General features: G+C 32.5%; 1 protein-coding gene across 1 annotated transcript in view; it reads right to left on the bottom strand.

Moving 5' to 3' along the window:
* LOC129216854 (PDF receptor-like) overlaps nucleotides 1–11,250 on the bottom strand; it is a 172,838-nt gene extending 161,588 nt beyond the window's left edge. The window contains exons 1-4 of the mRNA XM_054851071.1: nucleotides 11,184–11,250; nucleotides 10,181–10,294; nucleotides 7,524–7,681; nucleotides 5,743–5,846 (exon numbers count right to left, since the gene is read on the bottom strand). Coding sequence (XP_054707046.1) covers nucleotides 5,743–5,846; nucleotides 7,524–7,681; nucleotides 10,181–10,294; nucleotides 11,184–11,250 — 443 coding nt within the window. The remainder of the gene's footprint in view (nucleotides 1–5,742; nucleotides 5,847–7,523; nucleotides 7,682–10,180; nucleotides 10,295–11,183) is intronic.
* Nucleotides 11,251–12,128: the final 878 nt, after the last annotated feature.

Genomic DNA, 12,128 nt, shown 5'->3' with positions numbered 1-12,128 from the left:
TTTTGTGTTAATACATGAACACTAAAATATATTCTTTTCTTTTTTCTATTACCAAATCCAAAAGGAAGGTTTCTACTGTACCGCAGATGTGCACAAGAAAAAAAATCGGTTCGAAAGAAAACTTCGAAGATTCGATTTGGTGGTGTGGGGGAAGGGGAGTTGTGTTAAGCACAATTATCTCTTAAATATCTCAATTATGCTTTAAATTTTGCTCCACGAATTTAATTTTGACATCAATTGAAAAGCCTTATAAAACGGCATACTGAAGATTTTTAAAAATAATTTCTAAGCTAATTGAAAAATATGTAATCACTGTTTAAAGAGTAGGAAAACATAGGCTCTGAAGTTACTATTTTTTTCTTTTGTTTAGTGACGGTTATATGGCTTTTTATTTATTTGTTTTGTTCACATTGGTGCTTTTTATTGCATTTTTGAAGGAGAAACAAAAAGAGTCTTCAAAAGTGGTGGTTCTCGACCTTTTTCCCTTTGTGAACCCATTCCGGAATTCTAAAGAAATTGGCAAAGCTCTTAGAATGTAGTAAATCAGTTCCAGGTAAGAAACCAATCGAACACATTTTTATATTTTGCAAAACAACAGATTTAAAAGAAACTCAGACAAAAAAAAAAAAGCCTCCTAATGGAACAACTGTGCAACAAAAGGGTTCCGTGTCTGGTTCCATGTCAAAGCAGTTCAAGTTCTACATTTACCGTCTTTCTGTATGTATCTTTCCGTTTTCAGAAAGTTTATGATATTGAAAATTAGTTTTAGTATGCTGCTTGTAATGATTTCACCAAATTTGCCTTAATAAAATTTCTGATTAAACACTATTGGGGGAAACTAAAACGATCGTATTTATTCATATGCAGCCATTGAGCCCAAAAGTTAGTTTTTTATTTTTTTTAAACATGACCGTAGTTTTATCATGCACAATTAAAATGAAGAAAACTTGCATCTTTCAAGGAAAAATTCAGTTCACTTAATTTATGAAATATTTGAGATAAGTATGCAAACATTTGAATTCAAAAATATCAAATATATGCCGACAAATGAAATCAATAAAAAGCAAAACAAAGAAAAAGAAAGAAATGCTTAAACTTTAGACTCTAACTCAAACAAGCTAACACGCGTCTTAACACTTTCACAAGGATTTCTGTTTCAAATTAAGTTGCTTAATTTGAAAACGAACAACTGACTCTTTATGCATTTCTCCAGACTGCCTGATTTTGCCCATCTATCTCTGTTGACACTAAACTAAATTGACTTACCCGTCCGAAATTACATGTTAGAGAAGAACTTTTCTAAACTATTGTAGCGTATAATAAAGAACAAAATAAATGAAAAAAGATGTACTACTCTAGAAAGGGCGCCTATATGCAAAATTTTAAGGGGGGGGGGGGGTCAAAAATTTTCCCCATGGTATAGCAGAATGTTTTCCCCCCATTGAAACCGAGTTCAATCCAGATTAGAGATAGTAAAAATTGTCATTTTTAATAACTTATTCATTAATGGCTGGAAGAGAATTTTTTATAAATTTTTTCAAAGAAAAAAGCACTAAAAGCAAGGAAGTCATCATTTCTAAGAGGAGAGGGGGAAGTCTGAGCTCCTACTTGCACCCCTACATGGGCTTCCTTATACTCTAGCGTTTCTACAAAGGACTGCCGTTGCGACTATGAGTCAACGTTACTTTTGCTCCTTCACAAGTTATTAAGTGGTTAATTTAAAGCAAATGAAATTATATTCAAATGTCATACATTTACTAATTTCAACTGTGAGATAAAAAACGAAAGGAATATGCTATATTTAACTTATAATTAATGTTGTCGTTTTCTACCTTGTCTCATCTCTAGTTTTGACAGCGTGCACCGCGTAAATGATCGAAGAGCGAAATGATAACGTATCTCCCACACACAATATTTTTAAGGTGAAAAAACAACGTAAATAAAGCACAAATATTCGAGAAAATACAGCATATAGCTATTTCAAGTTTACAATGGAGCCTCTTCATCAGTGCAAAAAGCTCACCAACACAACCAGAAGTTTCGAGAGAACATAATATTTGTTGTTATTAATGAATACCATTTCTAAGCAATCACGAATTTCTTCTTATTCTCGTTGACGTTGGTCTGATTTTTCAGATCACCATAACGAGGAGAATAAGTCTAGCTCAATATTTTTAATATGTATTTAGAGAGATTAGTTTTCGTCGTCATGTTAACAAATCGTCTGCGTTTATTCAAGGCTTAATTCAAGCAGATTTTACATTAAACAACTTTTTTTTGTGTGCGCAAAATCATGATATTTCATGAAAAACACCTACATAGATAAACTTTTAATAGCAAAATTTCATCTAAATACAAATATCCAGATTACAAATTCCCACCATTGAAGATTGATGAGAAAGAAACACCATATCGATATACGCTTTAAATAACAGGCTAACTCTAACTTAAAAGGCTTGAAGAAAACTACATTGCTTTTAAATTTAAAAATATAAATACTGCGTTGCATAAAACGTAATTTCAAATAACAATTCAACTAAATTTTTAAATCAATTACAAAAGTGGTTATGAGTTTTTTTTTTCAGTTGTCAATTAAAAAAAAACGTTTTTTTTTTCCTGGATTATGTTTGAAAGACTTCTTCCCACATTTCTACCCTTTGAAATACAAATCTTTAAATTTGGAGAGACAGTGTTTTTTAATATTTTGTGTTAAAAAAAATGTTTTGAAAATTGATTTATTTTAATATCTCTTCATAGCGATGTTACTAATTCCATAATTGTTGATGTGTATATTTTTATAAATCTTATATTGAGGTAGAAAGGAGCAAAAGGGTATAAAAAGACTCTTTGAGGTTTTGCGTGAAAGAAGGTCAAACCATCGTTAGGCGTTTACTAGATTGTTTTTCTTTTTTAAATCATGCTCTAGAGTAGCACTTACAGGGTGGTCCAAAAACACAACAGAAAGTAAGTGATCGCTGTGGGATAAAGACAACATTCAAGACCATGAAACATATTAATTGAATAGAAATATGAATGTCTTTTAGCATAAAAGGTTCTTGAAATATCTACCATCCCCGATTATAAAATATGATTGAAATGCCTGCGGTCTCTGACTCCAATGTTTTAAATCCGGTTCCGTAAATATGTGAACATACAAAACAGGCGCCATTGGGGTACGGAAAGTTCTTATTTCAGTGCAGTTTAACCTCTGCATCTGCAAAAGGCCACGATGTGTTTTGAATTTCTAGTGAATTCGAATCTATAGAAATCCTTCTAATTAACTGGAAGACCTGATATTGACCGAAGTGAGATTGATGCACTGGAGCGTGGCATGACATACTTTCGAAACCGGCTTTATAACGTTGGAGTCAGAGACGGCAGGCATTTCAACCATATTGTATAGTTAATGTCATTCGTATCTTTATTCAATAAATTCGGTTTCGTGTTATTTTTTGTCTACAACAAAAACTTACTTTCCATCATGTTTTTGACCACCCTTAATAAGGTTTGCTAAACCTAGTGGCACAACTGCCCATGGGGGCCAAGGCCTACTGTGGCCATCTCAGTCTCAGAGACCGAGGGCCCTGGGGTGCAAGGCAGATGTTTGGGTTGGGTGGTTAACCGAACGCGGAACCCCCATGGTTTAGTTCCGAAGCACGCTTAGGAATGCACGCTTGGTACTCATTTTACAGACCCACTGAAGGGGTTAAAGGTGACCGTGCCCAACCCGGCTAATGAACTCGGGTCTGCGGCACGGAAGTAGGAAACGCTATCACTGAGCCACGGGGCTTCGTATCAGGGCTACTATTATCCTTTATTGCTTTTAAAAGATAAGTGTTTCCCTACAACTGGTACTAGTTGTCTCCAAATTTTTTATGTTATCACTTTCACCTCTTTGTTTTTAGAGCTTCATGTAAGCAAGCTGCCAATTACACACAAGCAGAGTAATTTTCTTTACTTTGACATAATTAGATAAATTCTACTAAAACTAAAACTTTTACAATGCAATTAGTCTTTGGTGATAAGTTTATCCTAGAAAGCGTGGTTGGCTAATTTATTCTATTCACTCTAGCGTCTTCAATGCTTCAATGTATCTTACTCGTGAGCCAACAATAAGCTCAGCTGCCTTTCAAAAGGCTCCGAGCTTGAAACCTTGAACTGCAGTTTGCACTTTGAGAAGAAAGAAGATGGACGAAGCGATTGTGTTCGATGTGTTATCTGATTTCCGGTTTGCCGTTTTCCTCTTTCTACCCCACTGAACTTGTAAATGCAAAGCAATGGTTCCTCAATATCATCTTAAAGTTCTTGGAAAAGTCTTATCTGTATATATAAAAAAGAATGTTTGTCTGTATGTCATCCATGAACTCAAAAACTACCCGGCAGATTTGGCTGAAACTTTCACCGTTTGTTATTTTTGGTACTGGGAATGTTTATAGACCAGTTCGAAAAAAATCCGATCGATAGTTCCTTTTTTTATTCCAATTTAAGTCACAATCCATTGGATAAATACGAATAAAATTATCGGCTGCAGAAATTAATTCGCGTGAAAGATCTCATTGATAAGAAGTTAATTGTTGCCATTTTTCTTGAGTTTGAACAAATAAATTCTTTCTTTATTGTTTTATGGCTTTTCATGCAACGGGGGGATTTAAAACTTTTTCTATTTGATATTTTTAGCGATTGATTGATCTTGCAAACTGCGTGAGTACAAAATTTGAGTATAGTCACGGCTTCACTTGATACCGGGACTGATTATTATGAAAATTGCTATATATATGTATTTTTTCACGGAGAAGGTGCATAATATGCTCATTGAAGCCACTCGCCACCAGGTGGCACTGCAGAGTAGCAACTTCTGCCCCGTTCAACCGATTGTCATGAAAATCAGTATAATGATGTATTTTTTTTTTTTTTGTTGGCGTAGCAACGCGCGTCGGGTACAACTAGTGTAAAATAAAATCAACGTCGGATGGAAAAACTATGATAAAAGCTGTGCTGCTGTAAATTAAATGATGAATTAAAATCTTTCAAAATATTATGATCAAAAATATTTTGAAATTATGAATATAATTAATAAAATGTATTTAAATATATTTGTTCCTTATCAGAAATATGCATGTATTCTGAATTTAAAGGTGCTCTGCTACAATTTCTTATTTTGAAAAAACTTTGCGAAAATTTTTTTTTTATCAGGACATTAAAACTTACATTGAATACTCCTTACTCGTTGCTTATTATCAGGGTTTATATTTTAATAAGGTTTTCTGAACATTTTAAAACATCTTAAATTTGAAAAAAATATTGGAGTATATTTATTGTTATAGGGATAATCACTCTTTGAAGAAGATAAGAAATTTTTACAATTGACAACCTGGAAGTTTCAGGATATTTATAACTTCTATATTTGGATATTAACATTCCTCTCAAAATAAATTGCAATGAATGAAACAATAGTTAAACTTCCGTTCAATCAATGGTCCCAAGGCGAAATTCACATAAGCTAGTAATTATTTTTTTTTGCTGGGACATAAAAAACAAATAGAAACTGAGAGTTACAGAGTGCCCAACAGCGCAGATAGAGAGAAATCTTAGAGTGAGATAATGCCGTCATGTTGTCAAAGTTCGTTGACCATTTATTAGAGAGGTAGAATAGTGGTTATATAAAGCACAATATTAAACTTTTTTAAATGAGAAGAGCGCTGTTATAGAAGTTATTGATAAAACATGTGGAAAAATACTCACCCAAAGTTGACGAAGATAAAAATCGAAATAATCAGGAAAACTAAAGATATGGTAAGTCCTGTCATTTCTATGACTCTGGTATCCTTAGCAATCTGCATTTTTCTCTGAAAAAGAAAAGAATAATAACAAACATTTAAATTGCAAAAAAAAAACATTTTTGATGAAAAAGTACTGGAACGTACACATTAATTTGAAAAATAAATAAATAAATAAATAAAAAAAACAACCCTCAGGTATTTGGAAAATAATGCTGCGATCACTAATAAATGATGCGAAAAAGTTATTTATAAGCTAAAAAACATCCTTGTTACCCTCGTTCTTATTATTTTCTATTACCTACATTTTTATTTCCTCTAACAAAGCTACTTAGATAATTTTTTCTGCGTTTATTTTCTACTTGTACAAAACTCGCGTCTACTACAAAAAAAAAAAAAAAAAAAAAAATGTTATACTTTACAATTAAATGAATTTTTTGTGACATAATCGTGTTTGAAGCTAAGTACAAACTGTCAATGAAGTGTATTTTATACCAACAGTTAAGTGTGAATAAGTTTATTGTAAAAAAAAAGAAAACAATGCACAATTAGCAAATTTTCACGACGAATGGTTTTTTTAAGCAGTAAATAAATTGAAATAATTTTTCAAAACTAATTGTGTTATTATTCAAGTATATTGTCACTGAAATGTTATTGATAAAAATTGATTATTAGCGAAATAGTGCCTGTAAAAGAACATTCCAATTTACGATTCTGGAAGAAAAGATATTGAATATTTCTGTAAAATCACTCATAGAAAACTGTTGTATTAGAACAAAATATCACAAAAACGTATTCACAGTTGAGTTGAAATTAATTAGGAAACGGATAAGTAAATTTAATTAAAACAATGTTTTCCAGTTTTTGGCAGAAAACACGGATTAACTTTTTTCGGGAGGATCAACTAGAAATAAAAGTTTTTTTAAATATCCATGGTTTTCAATGAATATATTCAAGGTTTGTGTTCATTTATACAAAATTCATAGCGAGGTCTTGCTCATCCTAGTAATTTTCTGTGTTTAGGAAAGTGAGATCAGGAATGTTCAAAACAATGATACATTTGTTCGTACTGCGCAATTTTTGGATAAATGATTGGCAATTTCTAAATATTTTAATCCTTAGTATAAATATGTGATTTAATTAGCCTTTAGTTCGTTCTTTTTTTAAATGTAAATCAACTCTTTTATTGCCTGAAAAAGATGAAAGCATTACGAGTAATATTATTACAAAGCAGTGTACCTGTATTCATATTTACTAATGTGTGTGCAAAAGTTGTATTGTTATACTTACAAGTAAGGTAAAAAACGTAACGGTTACTGATACAAACTTGGGGGAAAGGTTAAAGCGGATAGGTCTCTGAAAATACACATATTTAACGTTCCTAAAAATATCTCAGATTGGAAAAAAATCTTCACGTGTCAATCATTCCCATTCAGTCACCCCGGTTCCCTAATATACGTGTTTTCAACGTAATAAGGTAACTTTTTTTTGTTTTGTACGAGGGCCCATTCACGTCTGTGTGAAACGCTATCTTCATCACATTTCTCGACTTTTTGTTTTATGGAGTTAATCAACTTGCAAGTGAAGCATTCAACTTGCTCTGATCATTTCAAAAGGGTCCTTGTTATTGTCTTGTGCGTTTGATTTTGAAATAATAATATTTATTTTATTCATGCAAATCATTAATTCACTGTACTAAACCTTACAACAGAGGGGCTTAGTTTTGTTGAGAGAAAGGAAACCTACCTGGACATCAGTTTCTGTGCTTGTATAGAGCTTATCCATTAGCAGTTTAATTTCTTTCGTGAAACAATTTGTGTAGTTACTCCAGCCATTGTCACTGTCCCTGTCTGGGTAACGGCCTTTCCAACGCCCCTCTGGATCACATTGGCGACTGGCAAATTCTATTAGAGAAAAATTAATTTCACATTAATTTTGTAATAAATTTCAAGTCATTCGTTCAATGAATATGCAATGGGTTCCTAAATTAAATACTGTATTTGTTATTCGAACATATTAAGCAATAAATGTTTAATTCGAAATGGATTATAAAAAATCAAAATACAGTCGAACTCTGAAGTCATCGGGACAGAAACTTTTATACGTTAAATCGAGTTTTTTTTTTTTTTTGTATATCGGGGAGTGAAAAAAATTGCACTTACCTTATCTATAAGCCCTAATAAGCAACTGCGCATAAATATCCAAAAGAAGAAAGTGTATACTTTTTGTTCAGCCTCCCACGATTTATTACACACTAGTTAATTTGAAATTTTAAAGTACTGAGTAATAGTTTTTTGACAATTTCCTTGATACTTAACTCGAAATAGTTCTCTTTCGACTTTATGGAGAGAAGAAAACACTGTGCCATTGACAACCTGCTGCATGAAGCATGAGAAACGTTTTTAGTTTCCAGGCCATGTAAGGCATTTGAAAAAGTAACAGTTTTAATGGGAATTTTACTATCGCTTTCTGCATCAGAATCGCTATTCATTGGTAGCCCGCTCGCCCGTCAAAAATTGCAGATTCTAATAAAAGTGTTTTTCTGCTTCGGACAAAATGGATATGTTATTTGGAAAACAATCCAATGTTTCCTTACTCAAATTAACAAAAAAAAAAAAAAAAAAAAATTTGACTGTTCAAATGATTCATTAATTCGGGGTTATTATTCGTTAATTAGGGGTTTTTGCTTTCATTTTAGTCGGGAAAAAATAAAAATGGCGAAATTCGTTAAAAAAAGGTTTGTTAATCGGGATCAGACTGTATAATCATCTGATTTAGCAAATAATGATTTGAGCTAAAAAAAAAAAAAGTCTTTCAGAGTACGTTCTTGCGTAGCTAATGCATGACTTCAAGGAATTTCATAAAATATAACTAAAATTCTTGCATGTACGATTTACAATGTGTTTTTAACCACTACTCATAACAAGTTTTCTTTATTTGATCCAATGATTGTTGATTTATATCCAAACCGGCAAAAACATAACAGATTGTGTATAATATGACACATTAAGCTCCTATAGCCTACGCATACACCATTATGGATCAAAAACGTCCTGTACTCTACAAAAGAAAGCGAACGGTTAGATTGCAAGAATGAGTTGTCCTGCCGTGGTGAACAGTATAAATGGAGCAACGAAATGAGTTTGTTTCTTTAGATTTCAAAATCAAGAAGAAATAACTAGAGAAAAGTAAATATTTTTATAAATGAAATGTAAGAAATCTGGGGATATAAATCCTTAGTGGGAAATAAGTAAAAATTAAGTAAACTTTCGATAGGGGAGACGGGGTTAATTGTGCAGGGAAAAATTGTGACATCGGACTGAGGAGGTAGGTTACAGCACCTGTTGCGTCATTTGAGCGAACAGGTTGGCTTGTTGAGTATGCTTTGTATAGGGGTGATTGTGATTTCATCAAAAAATACCTGAAAGTTTCAAAGCGAGAACGGGTGGGGGGGGGGGGGGGTATCTTTCGCCCCTATTACTTAAGTGCACCTTTGCCATAGTATTAAATAGTTCTGAGTCAAAACATTGTGTGTACATTTGATTAAATTTTTAATGGGTTACAAAGTTACTTTTGAGCTGGTGTTATACAAATTATCTTGACATTTGTCCACCTTAAGGGATAGGTGTCCATCTTAAGGCTCTTGCAGGTATATTTGATGAATATTGTATAATTTTTAAAAAATTGCTGAGATAGAGATAAAAGCATAACAAAAAGAAAACACAATTCCGGTATTTTCGGACATAAAAATACCGGAAATACGTCCAAAAATACCAGAAATTCGGTAAAATACCGGAACACAATCACCCCTGTTTGTATGTATGGAAGTATAATGTTAGGCTGTATTCCAGACAAAAAAAATTATCATGTTGTCTGTTGCAAAATTATTTTTATGACCTGCGTTGGAACTGTTATTGGTGCTAAGGATACTGAGGTATGTAAACTTTCTTAACATTATTTAAATACTTATATTTTGAGCTGTTATTCTCTGTATTCATTTGTTTGTCATGACAACACTTTGGAAACTAATTAATCAAGTTCAAAATGGCACCATTCAAAGTGACGAAGTCAAAGAGGCTCGTTGCCGTACAGTGTCCCTACTTGGCTCAGCATTATTTTTAATGCGTTTTTTTTTTACAATACAGAAAAAACGGTGTGAAATTATAAGAGGCGTACTGAAAGAGTTGAAGCTAATAAATGAAATATAGATAATAAATAATAGTGAAATTTCATTTTTGCTTTACCAACGCTAGTTTTGTCATAAATTTAACATCCAAATTAAAGGTTTTTTTTTTAGCAGAAGACCGTACCTCAATTATTTTTGGTCAAAATGACTTTAAAGTTGGATGTAATAAACATGCATCTGAACGAATCATTTTGGTTAAGAGCAACAACGTTCTTACTTGTGATATCAAGTCCTTTTTCAGGAGGACATGGAAGTTGAACAATCGAATTACTCATAGCACTTGGCCAGCATAAGAATCCATCCCATACTGGTTTGCAGTACACCTCTGAACCTGAAAGAAAAGTTAAGATTTTAACTATCAAAGCACTGTCCAACTTAACTAAATGTTCTTTTGATATGATACTTAAAAGCAAAAATACATTTCCAAGTACTAAAAGGCTACTTAAAAGCGACAAGTTCTCAGTCGTTTTGCCAATACAAGGGGAACTACAACTAGGTATTTGACATCACCCCATATCAATTCCTTTTTCTAAAGTTTTGCAAATATTCTCTGAAGTTGTTATGAAGAACATAAAAATGTCTCGTTTTTGAACAATATGCTATTTGCCAAAACCTATTTCTGCTATATAATGTACTTGATGCCTATTATAACACATCATTCTCTTCGTGGATAGGATAAAAATCTCTAACACAACGCAAAGCGAAAAAATACTGGGTATTGATGTCGTCAAAGTCAAACAATATAGTATTTACAAGCTGTGTTTTTATATGATCACCACAGAATGTATTCACTAACACTAGAACTAGTAGGTATCTATTTCAACATTTAAATTTTTTTAAGTTCTATTTGTGAAAAGTATGTCGTCGAAATGTTTGAGATATGTTTTTCGAACCTTCTTTTTTGCTTTCAAATCCTTCTTATTGTCTGAAAACGAAGTGTTACACTACAGTTGATTCGCTTATTTTGATAAATACCACCGTGTGATAGGGACAATTTCAGTTGTTTCAATTAATAAGTGCGAAACGGTAATGTAACAGCCTAGGTTTTTTCACGTTGAAGTACGATTATTGACGATACCCTCATTTTACGCACTCATTTGGTTAAACCTCCTGAAACACAACACAAACTTTTAGAAACTCACCCTTATTTTACGCACTTACTTGGTAAAACCTCGTTAAACCCAAGGCCAACTTTTGAAACTTACCCTTATTCTACGTACTCTCTTTATGCAGTATTCTAAGAATACAGTTGCGCATTAAAAAGGATGATGCACGATTCAGAGCCATTTATAAACCCAAATGCTTTTCATCTGTATTGAATTAATAGCATAAAGGACAATATTAAATTTTAAAACACTTTGAGTAAATCTGCTGTTTGCAAAGTCATACAAATTATCGTTCACATTTTGATTTGCGCAAAAAGAGTTTTTTGAACATTTCTTTTTAACTCTGAAAAGAGAAGAAAAACTAATATACCAGCACATTTTGAAATGTTATTCCTCTTATTGGCTATGTTATTAGGTTTAGTAAGCTACGGTATCCAGCAAACAAGAAGGAGTAGTAATTATGCATATAATCAGTGTCAACTACTCGATGAAAAAAAAAAAAAAATCTGTGCACAGGTGTATATATATCGCTCATTTGGAAAAAGAGTTCCACAATACGAAGAAATGAAATTTTACAGGAGAAGCGTTTGAAGTTGAACTCTTCAGGCAATTTACATTAAGAAAAGTAAGTTTGTTGTGCTCTGCAGTGGTTAATATTAGAACAAAAAATCTGTCATTATTTTATCTGTCAAAGAAGATAACGTCATTTGAAGCCCTTTAAGCGAAAAAAAAGAAAGAAAATTAAAAAATATCGTATTGTGGCATTCTTCTCCCAAACGAGTGACATGTATGAGTTCTTATGCCAGAAACCTGTAAGACATGTTTTATGTTTAAATGTGTCAGCCTTTGAAAAAAAAATTCTGCAGTTACGTATGAAGTATGTTAGAAGAATTTACAGTTATAAGCCTAATATTTAAATTGAAAGCAATTATTTCCAATCTTTCACAACTAGTTTACATTACCCTTCAACTGAACGGTATCTTTTGCGTTACAATAACTCTCATTTTGCTATAGCACAACGGCTGATAAATATTAGACTCAATAGAACCTTGTAATTCA

The sequence above is a fragment of the Uloborus diversus genome, chromosome 1, assembly GCF_026930045.1.
Source record: "Uloborus diversus isolate 005 chromosome 1, Udiv.v.3.1, whole genome shotgun sequence".
NCBI lineage: Eukaryota > Metazoa > Arthropoda > Arachnida > Araneae > Uloboridae > Uloborus > Uloborus diversus.
Note: the sequence above shows the minus strand (reverse complement) of the source record. Positions and strands in the feature narration are given on the sequence as shown.